This window comes from Sorex araneus, chromosome 2 (assembly GCF_027595985.1).
Source record: "Sorex araneus isolate mSorAra2 chromosome 2, mSorAra2.pri, whole genome shotgun sequence".
In the NCBI taxonomy this organism is placed as follows: Eukaryota; Metazoa; Chordata; class Mammalia; order Eulipotyphla; family Soricidae; genus Sorex; species Sorex araneus.
In genome coordinates this window covers 235254324-235275883 of record NC_073303.1, presented here as the reverse complement: position 1 = coordinate 235275883, position 21560 = coordinate 235254324, and the positions used below count along the sequence as shown (strand labels likewise).

The 21560-nt window shown below is 53.6% G+C and overlaps 1 protein-coding gene across 1 annotated transcript in view; it reads left to right on the top strand.

The window, feature by feature from the left end:
* Positions 1–21560, top strand: part of LOC101550112 (mucin-16) — a 78923-nt gene that overhangs the window by 31124 nt on the left and 26239 nt on the right. The window contains 23 exon segments of the mRNA XM_055124636.1: positions 1619–1665; positions 1843–1861; positions 2640–2770; positions 2881–2948; positions 3232–3404; positions 5126–5161; positions 5966–6090; positions 6171–6242; positions 6751–6913; positions 7989–8024; positions 8788–8966; positions 9285–9352; positions 10427–10599; positions 13472–13596; positions 13793–13899; positions 14598–14773; positions 14882–14931; positions 16917–17093; positions 17290–17357; positions 18138–18313; positions 18424–18459; positions 20623–20676; positions 21196–21320. Of these exon segments, the coding sequence (XP_054980611.1) occupies positions 1619–1665; positions 1843–1861; positions 2640–2770; positions 2881–2948; positions 3232–3404; positions 5126–5161; positions 5966–6090; positions 6171–6242; positions 6751–6913; positions 7989–8024; positions 8788–8966; positions 9285–9352; positions 10427–10599; positions 13472–13596; positions 13793–13899; positions 14598–14773; positions 14882–14931; positions 16917–17093; positions 17290–17357; positions 18138–18313; positions 18424–18459; positions 20623–20676; positions 21196–21320 (2384 nt within the window).

Below are 21560 nucleotides of genomic sequence, written 5' to 3'. Positions count from 1 at the left end.
AGAAAGAAAGAAAGAAGGAAGGAAGGAATGAAGGAAGAAAGAGAGAGAAAGAAAGAAGAGAGAAAGAAAGAAAGCAAGAGAGAAAGAAAGAAAGAAAGAGAGAGAGAAAGAGAAAGAAAGGAAGCAAGAGAGAAAGAGAAAGGAAGGAAGGAAGGAAGGAAGGAAGGAAGGAAGGAAGGAAGGAAGGAAAGAAGGAAGGAAGAGGAAGAAAGAAAGGAAGAAAGAGGTAGGGCATTTGCCTTGCACGCAGCCCGACCGGGGTTCGATTCCCAGCATCCCATATGGTCCCCTGAGCACCGCCAGGAGTAATTCCTGAGTGCAGAGCCAGGGTGACCCCTGTGCATCGCCAGGTGTGACCCAAAAAGCAAAAAAAAAAAAAGGAAGAAAGAGAGGAAGGAAGGAAGGAAGGAAGGAAGGAAGGAAGGAAGGAAGGAAGGAAGGAAGGAAGGAAGGAAGGAAGGAAGGAAGGAAGGAAGGAAGGAAGGAAGGAAGGAAGGAAGGAAGGAAGGAAGGAAGGAAGGAAGGAAGGAAGGAAGGAAGGAAGGAAGGAAGGAAGATAAAGTGTCAGGATGGAGAGGTGCTTTGGTGTCATGTCGACTGGGCTGTTGGCCGACTCGGCCGTCATCTACAGGAGCAGCGCCACCTGCTGGCGTTCCGAGGGGGTGGATAGCCGGATCCCAGAAAGAGCAGTGGGACCTTGCGGGTGACCGACTCTTCTTGACCGGCTTCCTCTCGGGGCCCTGCTTCTCTGTGTCCTTCTGAGTCCTTCTGCTCCCCATTGGCGCCCACGCTGAAGGGCAGCTTGGTTGTGCGCGCGCTCACTTCCTTTCCACCATCACTGCCGTCCAACTTTGGGGTCTTGGTCAGAGAAACTTTTATTCTTTTTTTTCTTTTTGGATCACACCCAGTGATGCACAGGGCTTGCTCCTGACTCCACACTCAGAAATTACTCCTGGCGGTGCTTTGGGGACCATATAGGATGCACAGCAGGGAGGGCGTTTGCCTTGCAATTGGCCGACTGGGGTTCGATCCCCGGCATCCTATATGGGCCCCTCCGCTCGGATTTCTTTGGGGGGTATCTCTCTCTTCCTCCCCCGCAAGGAGTCAAAGTTTGTCTATCTTCTTCTTTTTTTTTGGCATTTGGGGTCACACACGGCGATGCTCAGGGGCTTCTCCTGGCCCTGCACTCAGGAATCAGTCCTGGCAGTACTCGGGGGCCATATGGGATGCCGGGGATCGAACCTGGGATGGCCCCGTGCAAGGCAGATGCCCTCCCCGCTGTACTATCGCTCCTGCCCCGGACTCAAACTTCTAAAACTAGAGAGAGAGCTCAGGGCTTAAGGCCCTAGTCTCATGCGTGGCACTGCGTATGGTTTCCTGAGTACCCCTAGGAGTGAACCCTGAGCACTGAACTAGGAGTCAGCCCTGAGTACTGCTGGGAGTCACCCCACCCTTTCCAAATGGTCTCACTCTCTCAGTCTCTCTCTCTCTCTCTCTGATCTCTCTCCCTCTTTCTCTGTCTCTCTGTCTCTCCCTCTGAATCTCCACCTCCCCCCCAAAAAAAAACCAAAAGAATGAATGTCTTCCCCATTGGTAACTTCCTATCTTTCCACTGCAGGTTATAATCACTGGTACTGGAGCCCGGCCACGAGCAGTGAGTACCAAGTCCTGATGCTTGCGTCCTGTGTCCCCGCCCCTCCCCAGCTCCAGAGACGCCCCCACACTGCCCTCGTCTCAGACCCAGCGAGCTCCAGGAATAGCCCAGGGGTGACCACATCTTGTTGTTACCTTGCAGCTCTGGTGACCTCCACATCCTTGCCTGGACCTCCACCCCCCTGACAGACCTTCTCCAGCTCCACAGGTGGGAATGACAGTGCCAAGTCTCAGGACAACCCCCGACATCACACAGGGTCCCCCGCCCCGTGTCCCCCACCCTGAGCTATAAGACATCCCTGAGCACAGGCCCCTCTATACCCCCCCCCAAAAATTGATAACACTTTGGGTCTCTGGCTGTTCAAGCATTTGTGGTCCAATATGGACCACCCGAGCCCTTGGCCTCTCTCCTCATTACGTGAACGCCCACAGCTTGGGGCTGGAGCCATAGCACAGCGGGGAGGGCACTGGCCTGGTGTGTGTCAGACGCAGGTTCAATCCCCGGCATCCCACCTGGTCCCCCAAGCCCCAGAAGGAGTGATCCCTGAGCACCCAAACCAAATAGACACACGCACATGGCATGGTCATGACTCGTCTATGTTTGCTCTGTCGTGAGATGGTTAACACTTTTGAGTTGGATTCAAACTTCTACGACTGGAGAGAGAGTTTAGGGCTTAAGGCACTTGCTTGGTACGCAGCTGGCCCTGGTCTTACCCGCAGCGCTGCATATGATCTCCTGAGCACCCCCAGGAGTGATCCCTGAGCACAGAACAAGGAGTCCAGCCTGAGCACTGCTCGGAGTACCCCTACCCCTTCCAAATGCCCCCAGTCTCTCAGTCTCCCTCCCTCCCTCCCTCCCTCTCTGTCCCTGTCTTTCCCTCTCTGATTCTCTCTCTCCCTCTCTCTCTCCCCCCTCTCCATCCCTCCCTCTCTCTCTAATTCTCTGTCTCTCCCTCTCCACACACCCCCTCTCTCCCCGCGTCCAGATTTTGATGTCAGTTCAGCCCTGGTGCCCTTCACCCTCAATTTTACCATCACCAACCTACACTACACCCCAAACATGAGCCAGCCAGGATCGGCCCAGTTCCTCTCTCTCCAGAGGACGCTCCAATACCTGGTAAGAAACCATCGGGGCCCACCTGGTCGGGACCTTGTTCCCCACCTTCTTCCCCCCCCCCGCCCCCATGGACTCACCTTTCCCCCTCTCTCTCTCACCCTCCTCCTCAGCTCAAGCCTCTGTTTGAGAAAACTAGCCTGGGCTCGACGTACTCTGACTGCAGGCTGATTCTGCTCAGGTGATGCTTTCCTCTCTCCCAGGAGGAAGGGGGTGGGGGAGCTGCGGGGGGCAAGGGGGAGCGGTTCACAGGCAAGATCACAGACAGGTGAGAACGAACAGTCGCTGGGGCCAGCAGGAGCAGGAGAGCGAGGAGGATCTGGCCTTGCATGTGGCCGATTCCCGCTACCCCGGGGGGACTCCCAAGTTCCCACCAGGAGTGATCCCTGAGCACAGAGCCAGGAGTCAGCCCCAGGCACCCCCCCCCCCAGCTCAGGTGTCTATTTCCACGTCCCATCCCGCAGGACTGAGGAAGATGACAGTGCCACAGGAGTGGACGCCGTGTGCACCTACCGGCCTCCTGCCTCGGGGCTCAGACTGGACAGAGAGGTGCTGTACCAGGAAGTGAGTGAGCTGACCCACAGCGCTAGCCAGCTGGGCGTCTACACCCTGGACAGACGCAGCCTCTACATCAACGGTGAGACCGCCGCTTACAGGGGCCTCTGCATCCGGGCAAGAGCGCCTGGGGGACTCTGTTTTTGAGCCTTATTATTTTCTGCAAAACAGATTTGCCCTTTCCTTTCCTTTCTTTTCCTTTCTCTTCTTTCCTTCCCTCGCTCCCTCTTCCTTTCTTTCCTTTCACTTCTTTCTTCCTTCCTCCCTTTCTCCTTCCTTCCTTTCCTTTCTCCCTCCCTTCCCTTTCTTTCTCTCTCTTTCTTTTTTTTTTTTTTGATCTTTGGGTCACACCAAGCGATGCTCAGGGGTCACTCCTGGCTCTGCACTCAGGAATTACCCCTGGCTGTGCTCAGGGGACCATATGGGATGCTGGGAATCGAACCTGGGTCGGCTGCGTGCAAGGCAAATGCCCTACCTGCTGTGCTATCACTCCAGCCCCTCTTTCTTTCTTTTTTTCTTTTTCTTTCTTTCTTTCTTTCTTTCTTTCTTTCTTTCTTTCTTTCTTTCTTTCTTTCTTTCTTTCTTTCTTTCTTTCTTTCTATCTTTCTTTCTTTCTTCCTTCCTTTCTTTCTTTCTTTCTTTCTCTCCCTCTTTTTTCTTTCTTTCCTTTTCTCCCTTCTCCATCCCTCTAACTTCTTCCTTCCTTCCTTCCTTCCTTCCTTCCTTCCTTCCTTCCTTCCTTCCTTCCTTCCTTCCTTCCTTCCTTCCTCCCTTCCTCTCTTCCTCCCTCCCTCCCTCCCTCCCTCCCTCCCTCCCTCCCTCCCTCCCTCCCTCCCTCCCTCCCTCCCTCCCTCAGTTTTTGAGCCACAACCAAGTGTTACTCCTGGCTCTGCACTCAGGGAGTGCTCAGGGGACCCTATGGGGTGCCCAGGATGGAAACTGGGTTGGCTGCGTGCAAGTTCTGTACCCGGGTTTTTTCGTGTCATGGTGTGAACTTACATGGAGTCAGAGAGAGAGTAATGCAAGTGCAAAGGAGTTTTATTTCAGTTAACTGTGGTCAACTATCTCACCCACAAAGTGGTCTCTTGATGGCGACTCCACCTCCAAGTGCAAGCAGTTGATATAGGTTCCAGGGTTGAACAAGCACGATGATTCAGTGATCAAGCAACAGTCATCAACGATTAATCAACATTTGATAACAGTTAGCTTCTGGTTGTTCCAAGATATGGACATAGTGACCCCTCATGACCAGCCTAGCAGTTCCTTCTTTGGGCAAATGACATCAACTGGGAGTTTACCAGAAATTGCAAGTTCAGTTTCTGGGAAACAGAAACTTAGGCCTAGTCAAAACGAAATGTTAGCTGCAGACTGTCATGGCTGCAGTCTGGCTCTAGGCCTGGCATTCGGGGACCTAACACAAGGCCAGCAAGTGCCTCCCTGCTGTCCAGTCACCCCGGCCCCCAATCTCGCCTTATCAATCTTACTCCACACCCTGGCAGTTCATAATCACACTCCATGGTTTTTGTTTCTCTTTTTTTTCGGGGGCCCCCAAGAGGTCCTCAAAGGGGCCTTGAGGCCACTCCTGGCGATCATCAGCCAACCGGGCTGGCAGTTCAGTGCCAGGCCCAAGGATGCGGTGCTGCCGTGTGGCTACGGTGCCAGGGATGGGCCAGGCCACCCTGGAGATGCTTGGGATGCAGCGTGGTTGCGGGACTCCAACTGTGAGCCCCACGCCAGGGCCACTGCCCCGTGTCCTGGGCCCGCTGTGACACTCCTGAACCCCCTCCCGGTGTCTCTCTGCAGGTTACAACCGTTGGTTCTGGACGCCAACGACCAGCAGTGAGTATCCCAAACCCATCCGCATCCCAGCTCCGCCCCCGCCCCCCACCCCCCCAGCCTTCATTCCCAGAGAGTTGGGATCCCTCCCCACGACCCCTCAGACACCCACGCCCTGCTCCGGGTCAAGCTCAAACTTCCCAGTTCCCATCAAGAGCTTAGCCCAGCTGCAGCACTGCTACTTTTCCTCCAGAGCTTTAATTGATTTAATGATTTATTTGGGTTATTATTATTTTTTTTGCCACATCCAGCAGTGCTCAGGGCTGACCCCTGGCTCTGTATTCAGGAATCACTCCTGGTGGGCTCAGGGGACCCGATGGGTTACTGGGGATTGAACCCGGGTCGACTGCACTCAAGCAATCACCTTGCCCAGTGCACTATTGCTCCGACCCGTTATTATTATTGTTGTTGTTGTTATAATTATTTCATTATATTTCTCAGCTCCAATTACTTCTATGCTGTCGTTAGAATCATCCACGTTCTCACCCACCATCCTCAGCTCCACAGGTAGGAGCGACCCTCCGGAGCCCGTGTGTGATCTGGTCTCGGTGTACCCCACCCCCGTCCCGCTCACTCTCCTTAACAAGCCCCACTTGGGCCAAGTCAGATGCTTGGTTCTTGGGGGTCTCACCTCCGGCCTTCCTCAGGGTTCTGATCCCTGTTTCTTCTTCACGCTCAGCCTTCTGCCTGTCCGAAGCCCCCTTCCCCTTCGCATTCTTGCCCGGGGGTCTCCCCTGAAAGGGACCTGGGGAGGGCTGGAGGGCGAGGGCCAGCCCCCGAGGTCACCCACGCCCGTCTCTGCTGCAGCGGGGACCCCTGCCCTGGTGCCCTTCACCCTCAACTTCACCATCACCAGCCTGAACTACACAGAGGGGATGAGGGAGCCAGGCTCCGAGATCTTCAACCTGACCGAGCGGATCCTGACGCGCCAGGTAGGGTCCCAGTCAAGCCCCCCACCTCCAGGTTCCCCTGAGCCCTGCACACCCCCCTCACTCACCCTCTCCGCCCCCAGCTCCGGGTCTTGTTCCAAAACAGCAGCCTCGGGCTCCACTACTCGGGCTGCAGAGTGACCTGGCTCAGGTGAGCTTCGCGGGGAGGATGAGGGGGGAGGCAAGATGGGGGAGGGGGCGCCTGCACATGCCTGCACCGGATCTGGTCTCACACACACACAGCCTAGCCCCCCTCTCTCTCTCTGTCTCTCTCACACACACACACATACACACAACATTGTCTGCGCTCTCTCTCCCTCTCATACACACACACACACTGTAACCTGACCTTGCTCACTCGCTCACTCTCTCTCACACACACACCATAGCCTGATCTCTCTGTCTCTTCTGTCTCTATGTCTCTCTCTGTCTCTCTGACACACAAACCATAGTCTGCTCTCTCTCTCTCTCTCTCTCTCTCTCTCTCTCTCTCTCTCTCTCACACACACACACACACACACACACACACACATACACTCCATCCCAGGGACAGTGATACTCAGTGCCCACAGCCTCTGCCTTGGAGAACATCTCCCAGGATCCTCCCTGGAGTGACCCCCACCTTGTCTCCCCAACTTAATTTTGGGGTTCCAGTTCCGAGAGAAGCGCCGGGCCATCGGAGTCAGTTCTGTCTGCACCTACCGTGCCGAGCCCCACAGCCCGGGGCTGGACCGTGAGCAGCTATACTGGGAGCTGGACCGAGAGACACAGGGTGTCACCCAGCTGGGCCCCTTCAGCCTGGACAGGGACAGCCTCTATGTCAATGGTGAGTGGAGCCCACCTCACCCCTCCCCACAAGCCTTCTGGGCTCCCAACACACCAGCACTAGGGAGCACTGTGTGAATGTGTGTGCGTGCGTGTGTGTGTGTGTATATGTGTGCGTGTGTGTATGAGAGAGTGCACATGTGTGTGCATATATGTTCATGTGTGCATGCATGCATGTGTGTGTGGAATGCATCTGTGCATGTGTGTGCATGTGTATATTATGCGCATACCTTGTGCAACTGTGTACATGTGTGTGCATGCATATGCATGCATGCATGTGCATATGTGTGTACGTGTGTCTTGGATGCTTTGAGCTCCTCCAGGCTGGCCTCTCCTGGAGTTCTTTTCCTGAGAAAGAAGCATTTGTTCTAAGCCCTTCTGGGAGGTTCAGCTGAGCCAACATACAGAAAAAGAAGGGGGGAGTCGCTCAGAGACATTCTGGGTTGGGTTGAAGGGGTTTGTTCTTTTTTTCTTTGCCTTTGGAAAACATTTTCTTTGAAGCACCATGGTTTACAAGGTTGTTCCTGCTGGAGTTTCATGCACACGATGTTCCAGGTTCCAGCACCCATCCCCCACCACCAGGGGCCCTCGGCCCTCCACCTCACCCCTGTCCCCATGGTACTGCGGAGATAGGGATATTCTCCTCGGCACCCCAAAAGAATTCTCATGAGCTGCTGTGTCTGTGCATGGCAGGGGGAGGAGGGGGTCTGTAGAGATTATTACATGGGCCAGAGCAATGGTAGAGTGGGCAAGGCATCGAACCCCACCAGAAGTGATTCCTGAGCACTCCTGTGGGGCCCCAAAAAATAAAAACAAACAAAACAAAGAATTGTGTGTACATATGTGTGTATGTATGTGTGTGTGTATAAAATCAACAGATTCATAGGGGCCAGAGAGATAATGCAGGGTGGACCCCAGCTTGATCCCTGAGTTCGTCGATGGTCCCCCAAGTGCTATCAGGGGTCACTCTGAACACTACTATTGCCACCCCCCAAAAAAGAGAATGCCCCATGCCCCATGTTCTCCCATTCCTGCCCATCCCCCACACTCATAACTCTCCTCGCTTCCCTCCGCAGGGTACACGCACAGGATCCCCTTCTCCACCCCCAGCAGTGAGTAGCCATCTGTGTTCTGCCTGGAGGTTCTCTCTCCTCTCACCCACTCCCCTCCCCACAAAGGCTCAAGAAGGCTCCAGTCCCCCCCTCACCTCAGGGACCGTAGAGACGGCTCAGCTGTGCACATACCTTGCATGTAGGAGCCCTGAGTTGGGTCCCCAGCACCACCCCACCATGAGTGACCCCCCGACCGCCAGCACAGAGCTGGGATTAGCCTCTGGCATGGCCGGGAGAGGTCCAGACACCCAACAAAGAAACCAAAAACCTGGCCGAAGGCTTCTCTGGCTTGCTCGGCAGAGAAAAGCTCAACTCAAAAGAGCCTTCCCATGAACGGACCTCCCTGCGTTTCCTCCCCAGCCACGGTGGCCATTCCCAGCTGCTCACACCAGTGTACCACGTCAGACTCAGTCTCCACCTCTGCGGGTAGGCGTTTGCTCTCTGTCTCCGGCCCCCAGCACAGACGCTTTGCATGCGGACAGTGGAGGGTGTGTGTGGGCGGGGAGGGGCAGGGCCAGTGGGACCTGCCACAACCTGGGATGCACTTCAAAAAGACTCTGCTAAGGCTCAAATCAGCAGACGGCAGACGACCTGGGACAGAGAACTGGGATGAAGAGGGTGGATTCAAACAAGTCACCTCTGACCATTTGGGGGTGCCTTGACCAGGAGGGATTGCCAGGAGAGGCGCTTCTCTGCCTGGGTACTCAGTTCCCTCCCCAGGAAGATGCAGACATGCATGTGGGGGTGGCCCCCACACACTCAGCTGTGAGGTTACGGTGGGCTGGCTTGGATACTTCTCTCCCACCCACTCCTGCAGCCCCTGGCCCTGTCCTGATGCCGTTCACCATCAACTTCACCATCACCAACCTGCGCTACGAGGAGGAGATGAATCACCCTGAATCCAGAATATTCAACAAAACGGATCTGGTCCTGCAGCCCCTAGTGAGATCCCCGCCCACCTCACCTGACCCGCACCTGCAAACTAGGACCGCCTCCCATGCAAACTCCGCCCTCTGACATCTGCCCCGTCCACCTTGCCTCTCTTGGCCCACCTCACCGTTGTTCCCATGGATACAAACCCCACCCATCGACTGAGGCCCCGCCCACTTAATCTCTATAGGCTCCTTAAAAGTGATACCACCTACTTCACTCTTGTTCCCATGGATACAAACCCCTCCCACCAACGGGGTGCCCCGCCCACCTCACTCCTGCCAGGACCAACCACGGTTTTGCTTCCTCCTCCCTCTCCCTGCCTTGCAGCTCCGGGCCGCGTTCCACAATACCAGCGTGGGCCCCTACTACTATGGCTGCAGGTTGACCCTGCTTAGGTGAGATTAAAGTTCCTAAAACCCCTTCCTTCTTCGGTCTCTCTGCCCACAGCCTCAGCAGACATGGAATCACGGAAGCACAGAGACCAGCAGAGATGGACGTCGTTTATGATTTTATCACACACACACAAACACACACACACACACACACACACAGAGCTAGAAACGCTGCCTTCTGGTTGCTGGAGAGATAGTACAGGGGCTAAGATGCTTACCTTGATCCCTAGCACTGCACAGGGTCCCCTGAGCACTGCCACGTGTCACCACTGAACACAGCCAGGAATAGCCCCTGGAGCGCCGTGAGGTACAGCCCCCAAAAGAAAATATAAGACAGTTTTTTTTTTAATTAATGCCATCCTTGGGGGCTGGAGCGATAGCACAGCAGGTAGGGTGTTTGCCTTGCACGCGACCAACCCCGGTTTGATTCCCAGCATCCCATATGGTACCCTGAGCACCGCCAGGAGTATTTTATGAGTACATGAGCCAGGAGTAACCCCTGTGCATTGCTGAGTGTGACCTAAAAAGAAAAAAAAAAAAAAGGCCATCCTTCTGAAACTATCACCCTTGATTCAGGGCACCCCTTTTTTTTGGTTCTTGCTCAGACAAATGAGTTTTTTTGGTTGTTTGCTTCTTTGTTGAAACCCAAATTTCCCATCCATTCCTGCATCAAGGATGAGGAAGCAGATGTCTGCTTTGCTGGGAATTGGAGCAGAATTGTGAGCTCCACTCACAGTTCCAGCTGGTGTTATTTCTCACAAAAAAGACTCCATCTAGGGCCAAAGAGATGGACAGCAAGTGGGGCACTGGCCTTGCAGGGGGCGATCACATAGGGTCCCCTGAGCACTTCCAGGAGTGATCTCTTAAGCATAGAGCCAGGAGTAAGCTGAGCACAGCCAGGTGTGGCCCAAACACACACACACACACACACACACACACACACACACGCACGCACACACATTTGTTTCAAAATGAATATCAGTCTAACTTTTCCCCTCTTTGCTATGTTCCTATTATTTCCTGTTATTAGCCTCCAAATGTCACAGTTCTATACCATGTGCTCTACCTCTCCCCCAGGCCCGAGAATGATGGGGCAGCCACAAGTGTGGACCTGGTCTGCACCCACTACCAGGATCCCACAGGACCTGAGCTGGACAGGGAGCAGCTTTACCAGGAGCTAAAGCAGCAAACCCAGGATGCAAGCCTGCTGGGCCCTTACAGCCTGAACCCCAACAGTCTCACCGTCAATGGTGAGTAGCCACCACTTCCCCCACCCCAAAGATTTATTTTGATTTCTTTTTCATTTCTGCTCCCCCCCCCAACTCCCTGCCCTTTGCGGTGTCTGGGGGATCACACACACAGACACAGACACACAGACACACAGACACACAGACACACACACACACACACTCACGCGAGCGCGCGGTCTTGGGGAATGGTGCCCAGGTGAATGTGGTACAGGCTCATGGCCCATCACTGTGTTCAGATAGTTTTCATTTGAGGATATTAGCAAAAGAGGACAGTGGGGAAGACTCTTGCTTCGCACAGAAGCTGGCTTCCACCCTGGGCACCGCATAGCATCCTACCATCCCACCAGAAGCAATCCCTGCCACAGAGCCAGGAGAAAGCCCGGAGCACTGCCAGGTGTGGCCCCAAAGCCAAAAACCAACAAACATTTAAAATGTTGTTTTTTATTTTTATCTTCTAATGTAGGTAGAGCAACATCTTCTTACCATATCCCCTTCCCTCGTTCCCCCTTTATCTCATCCTTCCTCCTTCTCTCCCTGAAGGCTTCACCCTCCCGGCCTGGACCACACCCCCCAACAGTGAGTATGCTGATGCTTTGGGGGTCTCTCAAAACTTCTAGAAAGGAGGAATCAAGAACCAAGAAGGGACTGGGTGAAGGTGCTGGCTTGCATGTCACCATTCCCTGGCGCTACATAGGATCCCCCCACAATCACATGGCACAGCCCTGGAAGTTCCCTAAGGACCACCCATGTGTTTCTGGAGGCCCCTGAGCACTGCCAGGGGACCCAGGGCCATCCTGGACACTGTGGAGGACCAACCTGCACCAGATCCTCCATCCCTGGCACTGAATCTACAGCAATGTTGACTGAGCCCCCAAGAGGGACCCCCAGGCACCTGAATACTGCTTGGAAGCCCCCCATTTTTTGCTTTATTTATTTTTCTTTTTGGGTCACACCCGGCATTGCACAGGGGTTATTTCTGGCTCATGCACTCAGGAATTACTCCTGGCGGTGCTCGGGGGACCATATGGGATGCTGGGAATTGAACCTGGGTCAGTCGCGGGCAAGGCAAACACCCTACCTGCTGTGCTATCACTCCAGCAACCCCTCCCCATTTTTTAAAAAAAAAGAATCCCAAAAAGTTTTTGCTTTCTCAAGAACTCTACCTTCCACCTCCAGTGAACTGGAGCACCCAAGAAAACCCAGGCATGCACCCCCACTCCACCATCCCAGCCATTTCAAGAAGGGGAGCACCCTTTTGAACTTTGGATTTTGTTCCCCCAGGTGTGACTATCACCCAGTTACTATAGAAATGCCAAATCCTTTCACCAGCCTCACAGGTGAGAGAAGGAATCCTCTGCCGGAAATAGGAAGTGGGGGGTCTGGAAGAACAGGTGGATAGTCATTCCGGAGCCCCCCTGGGTGTGGCCTAAAAATGAAAGGGAAGGAGGGAGAAGAGAGGGAAAGTAAAGAACGAGGGAAGGAAGGGGGAAGGGAGGGATGGAAGGAAGGAAAAGGGGAGGGAGAAAAGACCAAGGAAAGAAAGAAAGGGAGGAAGAAAGGAAGGAAGGAAGGAAGGAAGGAAGGAAGGAAGGAAGGAAGGAAGGAAGGAAGGAAGGAAGGAAGGAAGGAAGGAAGGAAGGAAGGAAGGGAGGGAGGGAGGGAGAAAGAAGGGAGGAAGGAGGGAGGGAGGGAGGGAAGGAGGAAGGAGAGGGAACAAATGAAGGAAGGAAAGAAAGGAAGGGAGGGAGGATGGGAAAGAGTTAAGGAATGAAAGAAGGAAGTAAGGAAGGAAGAAAGGAGGGAGGGAGGGAAGAGTAGGAGGGAGGGAGGAAAGAAGGAAAGGGAAGGAAGGAAGGAAGGAAGGAAGGAAGGAAGGAAGGAAGGAAGGAAGGAAGGAAGGAAGGAAGGGATGGAGGAGGAAGGGAGGAAGGGAGGGAGAAAGGGAGGGAGAGAGGGTAGGGGAGGGAGGGAGGGAGGGAGGGAAGGAGAAAGGAAGGGAAAAGAGGAAGGAAACTGCACAAGCATCAGCATGATTTGTACCTGATGATGGAATTGTGTCTGATTCATTTGATTTGTGGACAGTCTGGGCAGAGGCTCAAGGACAGGAAAACAGGCTTTGCAGGCAGGAACCCTGGGTGCTATGCCTGGCACTGCATGGTCCCCCCTTGGGGAACCACCAGGAGACAAACACACATACACATACACACACAGAGTTCTTGACAACACGTTTTTTATTAAAAAAGGATCTTTTATTATTGTGGAGGTTTATCAGTGGTTCTCAGGGTTTACCCTTGGCTCCGTGCTCCTAGTGGGGCTCAGGGGGGGACCATATGCAGTGACAGGGATCGAACCTGGCCGGCCACATGGCAGGTCTTCTTGGCTGTCTGTCTCTCCAGCCCAAGACAGATATTCCCAAAGGGAAGTGTGACTGCTCAGTACATTGCTACTCAGGAAATCCAGAAAAAAAGGTCTTGGGAGGGGAAGGCAGCTGGTGGAGAGATGACACCACACAGCGCAGTAAAATGGACTTCTTTCCTGCTGTAACCCCCCCCCCCCTCTCTCTCTCTCTGCAGCTTCCGTGCCCCCTCCCACCGCCCTACTCAGCACCGAGGCCCCGATACTCCCCAAGTAAGTGCTTCCTCCACGCTTTCCTGCTTTCTCCTGCCAAAACTCTGGCCTCGGGCCTACCATGCACAGAAGTGGGCACCAGGCAGGGAGGATGGCTCTCCTGTTAAAGCAAGAGTCCCCTCCCCGCTACAGCCACACTCGTTGGGCATGCTTGTGGGTCCCCCCTACCGCCACTCAGTTCTATGCTTAGGCCAGGTACACAGGGCATTTCTCGTCCATCCCCAACACCCCCACCCCCCTGCAGCCTCTGGCCTTGCGCTGGTGCCATTCACCATCAACTTCACCATCACCAACCTGCCCTATGTGGAGGAGATGCATCTCTCTGGTTCCAGCATATTTGAAGCCACAGACCAGGTCCTGCAACTGCTGGTGAGAGCCCCGCCCCACCACATCCGCCACGCCCACTGCCGCAATGCCCCGCCTACCTCGAGGTGTCTGCAAATCAGATCGCTCCCCTCTACCTGTCCCCATGGATACAAACCCCGCCCACTGACGCCAGCCCCGCCCACCTCACCAAGCTTCTCTGGAGCAAACATTCATGTTCCTTCCTCCCACTCTCCCACAGCTCCAGCCCCTGTTGCAGAACTCCAGCTTGGGACCCCACTACTTCGGCTGCAGGACTGGCCCAGCTCAGGTAAGGCTGTGGAACACCTGTGCCAAGATGCCACCCCGGTACCCAGGCCCTCTGCGGGGTTCCCTTCCTGCCCAACGCCCGCCTCACTTGGTATCCTATGCAGAGGGGCAATTGCATGGTACCAGTTCAGTGTGTAAAGCTGTTTCGCCTTGTATTCCTCTCCCTCCCAACCATGTAACTTCTTCCACTGCTTCCCTTTCTGCATTCGTTCCTGCTTTCACTAGACCCAAAAGGGGAGCATGAGGCGTGGTCAGACCCCAGGGTTTCTGCAAAGTCCTTTCTCCACTTTGCTTTCTTTATGTTTTTGTTTGCGAGCCCGTGGGGAAGTGGGGGGCGCACTGGCGATGCTCGGGGCTAACTGCTGTCTCTGCACTCAGGAATCACTCATGATGGGGCTCAGGGATCCTACTGGGAGTTGGGGGTTGAACCCCAGGGGGCAGCCACAGGCAAGGCAAGCTCCTTCCCCGCTGATCCTGCTCACAATTCAAGGACTCAGTCCGGGCACTAGGAGTAACTTTTTCTGCCCTTTTGCCCTTACTCAGTTTCATTTTTTGGGTCTGGATCTCATGCCCCAGGTTCTAGCCTTGACACTGCAGAGAGAGAGAAAGAGAGAGAGAGAGAGAGAGAGAGAGAGAGAGAGAGAGAGAGAACCCTTTTTCTCCTGGTTGCCGCTTTGTGAGTTGTGGCTATAAAAACCTCCCCCGAGCACGCCTTTACCCTTCACCCGCCCTCCCAGGCCCGAGAACGATGGAGCTGCCACGGCCACGGACATGGTCTGCTCCTACTACTCCCCTGGCCCCGAGGAGAGCGGGCTGGACAGGGAGCGGCTGTACTGGGAGCTTGACCAGCAGACACAGGGCGTCTCCCAGCTGGGGCACTACACGCTGGACAAGAACAGTCTCTACGTCGATGGTGAGAGTCGTGATGGCGAGCCCCATCTTGGTGGCTTGTTTCCGTGGCTCTTGGGGTCGGTCTCCCTCCCCGCGACCCTCGACAGCGGCTCTTCCTTTCCCTCTGCAGGTTTCACCTCCCAGAACCCAGCCACGACCCCCCAAAGTGAGTATGGGGAGGTTTGGGGAGTCTCTACAAAGACCCTTCAGCCCACCCTTCAAATTAGCCATAACCTACAGTCATAGATTGATACATGTATTATATAATTATGTAAAATACTATATGGTATATATAATGTATATATAATGTATATACTATATATACTATATAACATAATATATTTATTGTATTTATATCATGCATAATATACATAAATATGTTGCCATACAAACTGTCACTGTCATTGTATCCCGTTGCTCATTAATTTGCCTCAAGCAGGGCACCAGTAACGTCTCTATGATGAAACTTGTTGTTACTGTTTTTGGCATATTGAATATGCCACAAGGTAGCTTGCCAGGCTGTGCTGTGCAGGCAGGATACTCTCAGTAGCTTGTCGTGTTCTTCGAGAGGGACGGAGGAATCAAACAAGGGTCGGCCGTGTGCAAGGCAAACACCCTACCTGCTGTGCTATCGCTCCTGCAACCCCCCCCCATTTTTCTAAAAAAAAGAATCCCAAAAGGTTTTGTTGTCCCAGGAACTCCACTTCCACCTCAGTGAACTGGAGCACCCAAGAAAACCCAGGCATGCACCCCCACCCCACCATCCCAGCCATTTCAAGAAGGGGAGGACCCCTTTGAACTTTGGATTTTGTTCCCCCAGGTGTGACTATCACCCCAGTTTCTACAGAAATGCCAAATCCTCTCACCAGCCTCACAGGTGAGGGGAGGTTCCATTTCTGGAAGTAGGGGGCTGGAGCAACAGGTGGATAGTCATTTCTGAGCCCCCCTAGGTGTGGCCTAAAATGAAAGGGAGGGAGGAGAAGAGAGGGAAAGGAAATATGAGTGTAGTAAGGGAAAGGGAAGGATGGAAGGAAAAGAAAAGGGGAGGGAGGAAAGGACCAGGGAAAGGAAGAGAGAAAGGAAGGAAGGAAGGAAGGAAGGAAGGAAGGAAGGAAGGAAGGAAGGAAGGAAGGAAGGAAGGAAGGAAGGAAGGAAGGAAGGGAGGGAGGGAGGGAGGAAGGAAGGGAGGAAGGAGAGGGAACAAATGAAAGAAGGAAAGAAAGAAAGGGAGGGAGAATGGGAAGGAGGGAAGGAAGGAAGGAAGGAAGGAAAAAGGAAGGAAGGAAGGAAGGAAGGAAGGAAGGAAGGAAGGAAGGAAGGAAGGAGGGAGGGAGGGAGGAAGGGAGGGAGGAAGGGAGGAAGGGAGGGAAAAGAGGAAGAAAAATGCACAAACATCAGCATGATTTGTACCTGATGATGTAATTGTGTCTGATTCATTTGATTTGTGGAAAAGCTGGGCAGAGTCTCAAGGACAGCAAAACAGGTTTTGCAGGCAGGAACCCTGGGTGCTATGCCTGGCACTGTATGGTCCCACAAGCACACAGACACACAGAATTTTTAACAACACGTTTTAATTAAAAGGTCTTTTATTATTGTGGAGGTTTATCAGTGGTTCTCAGGGTTTACCCCTGGCTCCGTGCTCCTAGTGGGCTCAGGGGGGACCATATGCAGTGCCAGGGATTGAACCTGGGCCGGCCACATGGCAGGTCTTCTTGGCTGTCTGTCTCTCCAGCCCAAGACAGATATTCCCAAAGGGAAGTGTGACTGCTCAGTACATTACTACTCCAGGAAATCCAGAAAAAAAGGTCTTGGGAGGGGAAGGCAGCTGGTGGAGAGATGACACCACACAGTGCAGTATAATGGACTTCTTTCCTGCTGTACCCCCCCCCCTCTCTCTCTCTCTCTCTCTCGCTCTCTCTGCAGCTTCCGTGCCCCCTCCCACCGCCCTACTCAGCACCGAGGCCCCGGTCTCCCCAAGTAAGTGCTTCCTCCACGCTTCCTGCTTTCTCCTGCCAAAACTCTGGCCTCGGGCCTACCATGTGTAGAAGTGGGCACCAGGCAGGGAGGATGGCTCTCTTGTTAAAGCAAGAGTCCCCTCCCCGCTACAGCCACACTCGTTGGCATGCTTGTGGGTCCCCCCCACCGCCACTCAGTTCTATGCTTAGGGTGGGCATGCCGGGCATTTCTCGTCCATCCCAACACCCCCACCCCCTGCAGCCTCTGGCCTTGTGCTGGTGCCATTCACCATCAACTTCACCATCACCAACCTGCCCTATGTGGAGGAGATGCATCTCTCTGGTTCCAGCATATTTGAAGCCACAGACCAGGTCCTGCAACTGCTGGTGAGAGCCCCGCCCACCGCATCCCGCCACGCCCACTGCCGCAATGCCCCGCCTACCTCGAGGTGTCTGCAAATCAGATCGCTCCCCTCTACCTGTCCCCATGGATACAAACCCCGCCCACTGACGCCAGCCCCGCCCACCTCACCAAGCTTCTCTGGAGCAAACATTCATGTTCCCTCCTCCCACTCTCCCACAGCTCCAGCCCCTGTTGCAGAACTCCAGCTTGGGGCCCCACTACTCTGGCTGCAGACTGGCCCAGCTCAGGTAAGGCTGTGGAACACCTGTGTCAAGCGCCGCCCCAGCACCCAGGCCCTCTGCGGGGTTCCCTTCCTGCCCAACGCCCGCCTCACTTGGTATCCTATGCAGAGGGGCAATTGCATGGTACCAGTTCAGTGTGTAAAGCTGTTTCGCCTTGTATTCCTCTCCCTCCCAACCATGTAACTTCTTCCACTGTTTCGCTTTCTGCATTCGTTCCTGCCTTCACTTAGACCCAAAAGGGGAGCATGAGGCGTTGGGTCAGACCCCAGGGTTTCTGCAAAGTCCTTTCTCCACTTTGCTTTCTTTTTGTTTCTGTTTGGGGTGTGAGGGAGTGCCGCCCCTGGTGATGCTCGGGGCTAACTCCTGACCCTGCACTCAGGAATCACTCCTGATGATCACTCCCTATGGGGAGTTGGGGGTTGAACCCAGGGGGCAGCCACAGGCAAGGCAAGCGCCTTACCTGCTGATCCTGCTCACAAATCAATGGGACTCAAGTCCAGGGACTAGGAGGATCTTTTTCTGCCGTTTTGTCCTTTCTCAGTTTCATTTTTCAGGGTCTGGATCTCATACCCCAAAGGCTTGAAATCCAGGTTCTAGCCTTGACACTGCAAAAAAAAAAGAGAGAGAGAAAGAGAGACAGAGAGAGACAGAGAGAGAGAGAGAGAGAGAGAGAGAGAGAGAGAGAGAGAGAGAGAGAGAACCCTTTTTCTCCTGGTTGCCGCTTTGTGAGTTGTGGCTATAAAAACCTCCCCCGCGCACGCCCTTACCCTTCACCCGCCCTCCCAGGCCCGAGAACGATGGAGCTGCCACGGCCACGGACATGGTCTGCTCCTACTACTCCCCTGGCCCCGAGGAGAGCGGGCTGGACAGGGAGCGGCTGTACTGGGAGCTTGACCAGCAGACACAGGGCGTCTCCCAGCTGGGGCACTACACGCTGGACAAGAACAGTCTCTACGTCGATGGTGAGAGTCGTGATGGCGAGCCCCATCTTGGTGGCTTGGTTTCCGTGGCTCTTGGGGCCCGGTCTCCCTCCCCGCGACCCTCGACAGCCACTCTTCCTTTCCCTCTGCAGGTTTCACCTACCAGAACCCAGCCACGACCCCCCAAAGTGAGTATGGGGGAGGTTTGGGGAGTCTCTACAAAGACCCTTCAGCCCACCCTTCAAATTAGCCATAACCTACAGTCATAGATTGATACATGTATTATATAATTATGTAAAATACTATATGGTATATATAATGTATATATAATGTATATACTATATATACTATATAACATAATATATTTATTGTATTTATATCATGCATAATATACATAAATATGCTGCCATATAAACTGTCGCTGACACTGTCATCCCGCTGCTCATCGATTTGCTTGAGTGGGCACCAGTAACGTCTCCATGGTGAGACTTGTTGTTACTGTTTTTGCATATCCAATACGCCTTGGGTAGCTTGCCAGGCTCTACCGTGCCAGCGAGATACTCTGGGTAGCTTGCTGTGCTCTCTGAGAGGGTCGGAGGAATCGAACCTGGGTCATCCATGTGCATGACAAACACCCTACCCGCTGGGCTATCGCTCCAAACCATGAAATGTATTAATATAATTATATTAATATGCCCTTAGGTAGGAATTTTCTGCTATGAAGTACTGCTGGTCATGAATGAATGGATGAGAATTGTATCAAGGGAGGCCAGAAAGATAGTACAGTGAGCAGGGCACTTGCCTTGCAAACAGCTGAGCTGATGATCTGAGCACAGAGCCAGGAGTTGTCCCTGAGCACTGCACAGTATGACCCTCCAAATCGATTTATACTATAATATATTAATGTTACAATGGACTGGAGCAATAGCACAGTGGGTAGGGCATTTTCCTGGCACACAGCTGACCCGGTTTTGATTCCTCCATCCCTCTCGGAGAGCCTAACAAGTTACCGATAGTATTCCACCCGCACGGCAGAGCCTGGCAAGCCCCCCGTGGCACAGGTCTCACAATGGAGACGTTACTGGTGCCCGCTGGAGCAAGTCGATGAACAACGGGATGACAGTGCTACAGTGCTAATGTTTCAATAATTATATAATAGCACTGTAGCACTGTCATCCCGTTGTTCATTGATTTGCTCGAGCAGGCACCAGTAACGTCTCCATTGTAAGACTTGTTGTTACTGTTTTTAGCATATGATATATGCCATGGGTAGCTTGCCAGGCTGTGCCGTGCAGCCAGGACACTCTCTGTAGCTTGCCGGGCTCTCCAGGAGGGACGGAGGAATCGAACCCGGGTCGGCCGGATGCAAGGCAAACACCCTACCTGCTGTGCTATTGCTTGACAGTGCTACATAATTATATATTATTATCTAATATTCTTTACTATATAGTAAGATGAGATTTTGATTATATAAATTGTAATTCCTGGGTTAGGATTAATATATTTTAATGGTTTGATTTTATACGCTATATAGTTCTATAATGTGATATATCACTATATATAATTACTATGATAATCCTGACCCAGGAACTAGAGCAGACAAAAGCTCACTGCCAGTCCTCATCCATGGGCACTCGTGGTCTGTAATGTCCAAGGTGGAAAAAAAATAGAAATCCCAGGGCAGGGCTGTACCCTCTTCCTTCCCTTAGTCCAGTCGCAAACTAGCATTTATTTCTCTCTAGCTTCAATGGTAACCACTGCATCTTCAGAGACACCATCCATCTTCTTCACAGCCTCGGGTAGGCATTTCCTGCTGTGAGATGCTACCGGGAATGAGTGAATGGATGGAAATTGTAACAAGGGGCCTGGAGAGAGAGTACAGTGGGGAGGGCACTTGCCTTGCATGTGGCAGACCTGGGTTCTATCCATGGCAACACATAGAGTCCTCGGAGCCCTGCCAGAAGTGATCCCTGAGCACAGAGCTGGGAGTCAGCCCTGAGTACTGCAGGGTGGGCTTCCCCCAAAAAAGGAAGCAAAGGACCCCGGACTCTCACCCGCTCCTCATAACCCCGTACCCCCAGTGTCCCTGTAGAATACACCCACTCACCCTAACCACTCCCCACCAGTGAGCACTCACCAGGACCCCTATGCTGGGACATGTCCCCTCCTGCTATCTGCTGCCACCTTCCCAGGTTGGGAGAAGCCCACAAAACTCCCGTCTGACCCCAGTGGTCTCTGGCTCCAGCCCAGTCTAAGGACCCCAAAAGTACCTGATTATCTGTATGTAGGACACTCCCTCTTCTCCAGGAGGGTCCGTCTGCCCCCCTCTATCCATCTCTGTTTCCTCCCAGGGCTGACACCCTCGACTTCGACCCCCGTGGCCAACACGGTCCCTGTGTCCACACGTGAGTCATTCTCCACAGTTCCCCTCCCAGGCTTTAAAAACAATACAGGGGCCAGAGCCATAGTCAAGTGAGGAGGACATTTGCCTTGCATGCAGCCGACCCGGGTTCAATCCCTGGCATCCCATAGGGTCCCCTGAGCACTGCCAGGAGTAATTCCTGAGTGTAGAGCCAGGAGTAACCCCCTGAGCATTGCCAGGTGTGACCCAAAAGCAAAATAAACAAAGTAATACAGAGGCAGCTCACAGGAACCAACTGGATTCTTTAAAAAAAAAAATCAGAAAAAGTGGTTGCTAATGTGCCTGTTTGCCCACACCCCACCACCCCCTGCAAGTCAGACTTTCGTTAGGGGCATCTCTGCCTCCATGCTGCCATCCATAACCCTCCATAAAGGTGATGGCAACGGTATCCCTCTCAGGGAACTGCCCACAAGATATGCAGGCTTGCACATGAGGTGGCCAGACCCAGGTTCTCAGTCTGGACTCACTGGGCACATGTCTCCCGCTGCCTCCACCCCCACAGCCCCTGGCTCAGTCATGGTGGCATTCACCCTCAACTTCACCATCACCAACCTGCCCTATAAGGAGGACTTGAATCGTCCAGGCTCCATAATCTTCAACAACACAGAGAGGACCCTACAGCAGCTGGTGAGAGCCCTGCCCCTTCTGCCCGCCCTGCTCCGCTCACCGCCACTCACCCCAGCCCTATAGTACAAGCCCCGCCCACTGATGTAAGCCACGCCCAATGGCACAAGCCCCGCCCACTGATGTAGGTCACGCCCACTGGTGTAACTCCCGCCCAGTGGTACAAGTTCAACCCACTGGTGTAAGCCCCGCCCATCGATGTAAGGCCAGCTCAGTGGTACAAGCCCCACCCACCTCACCTCT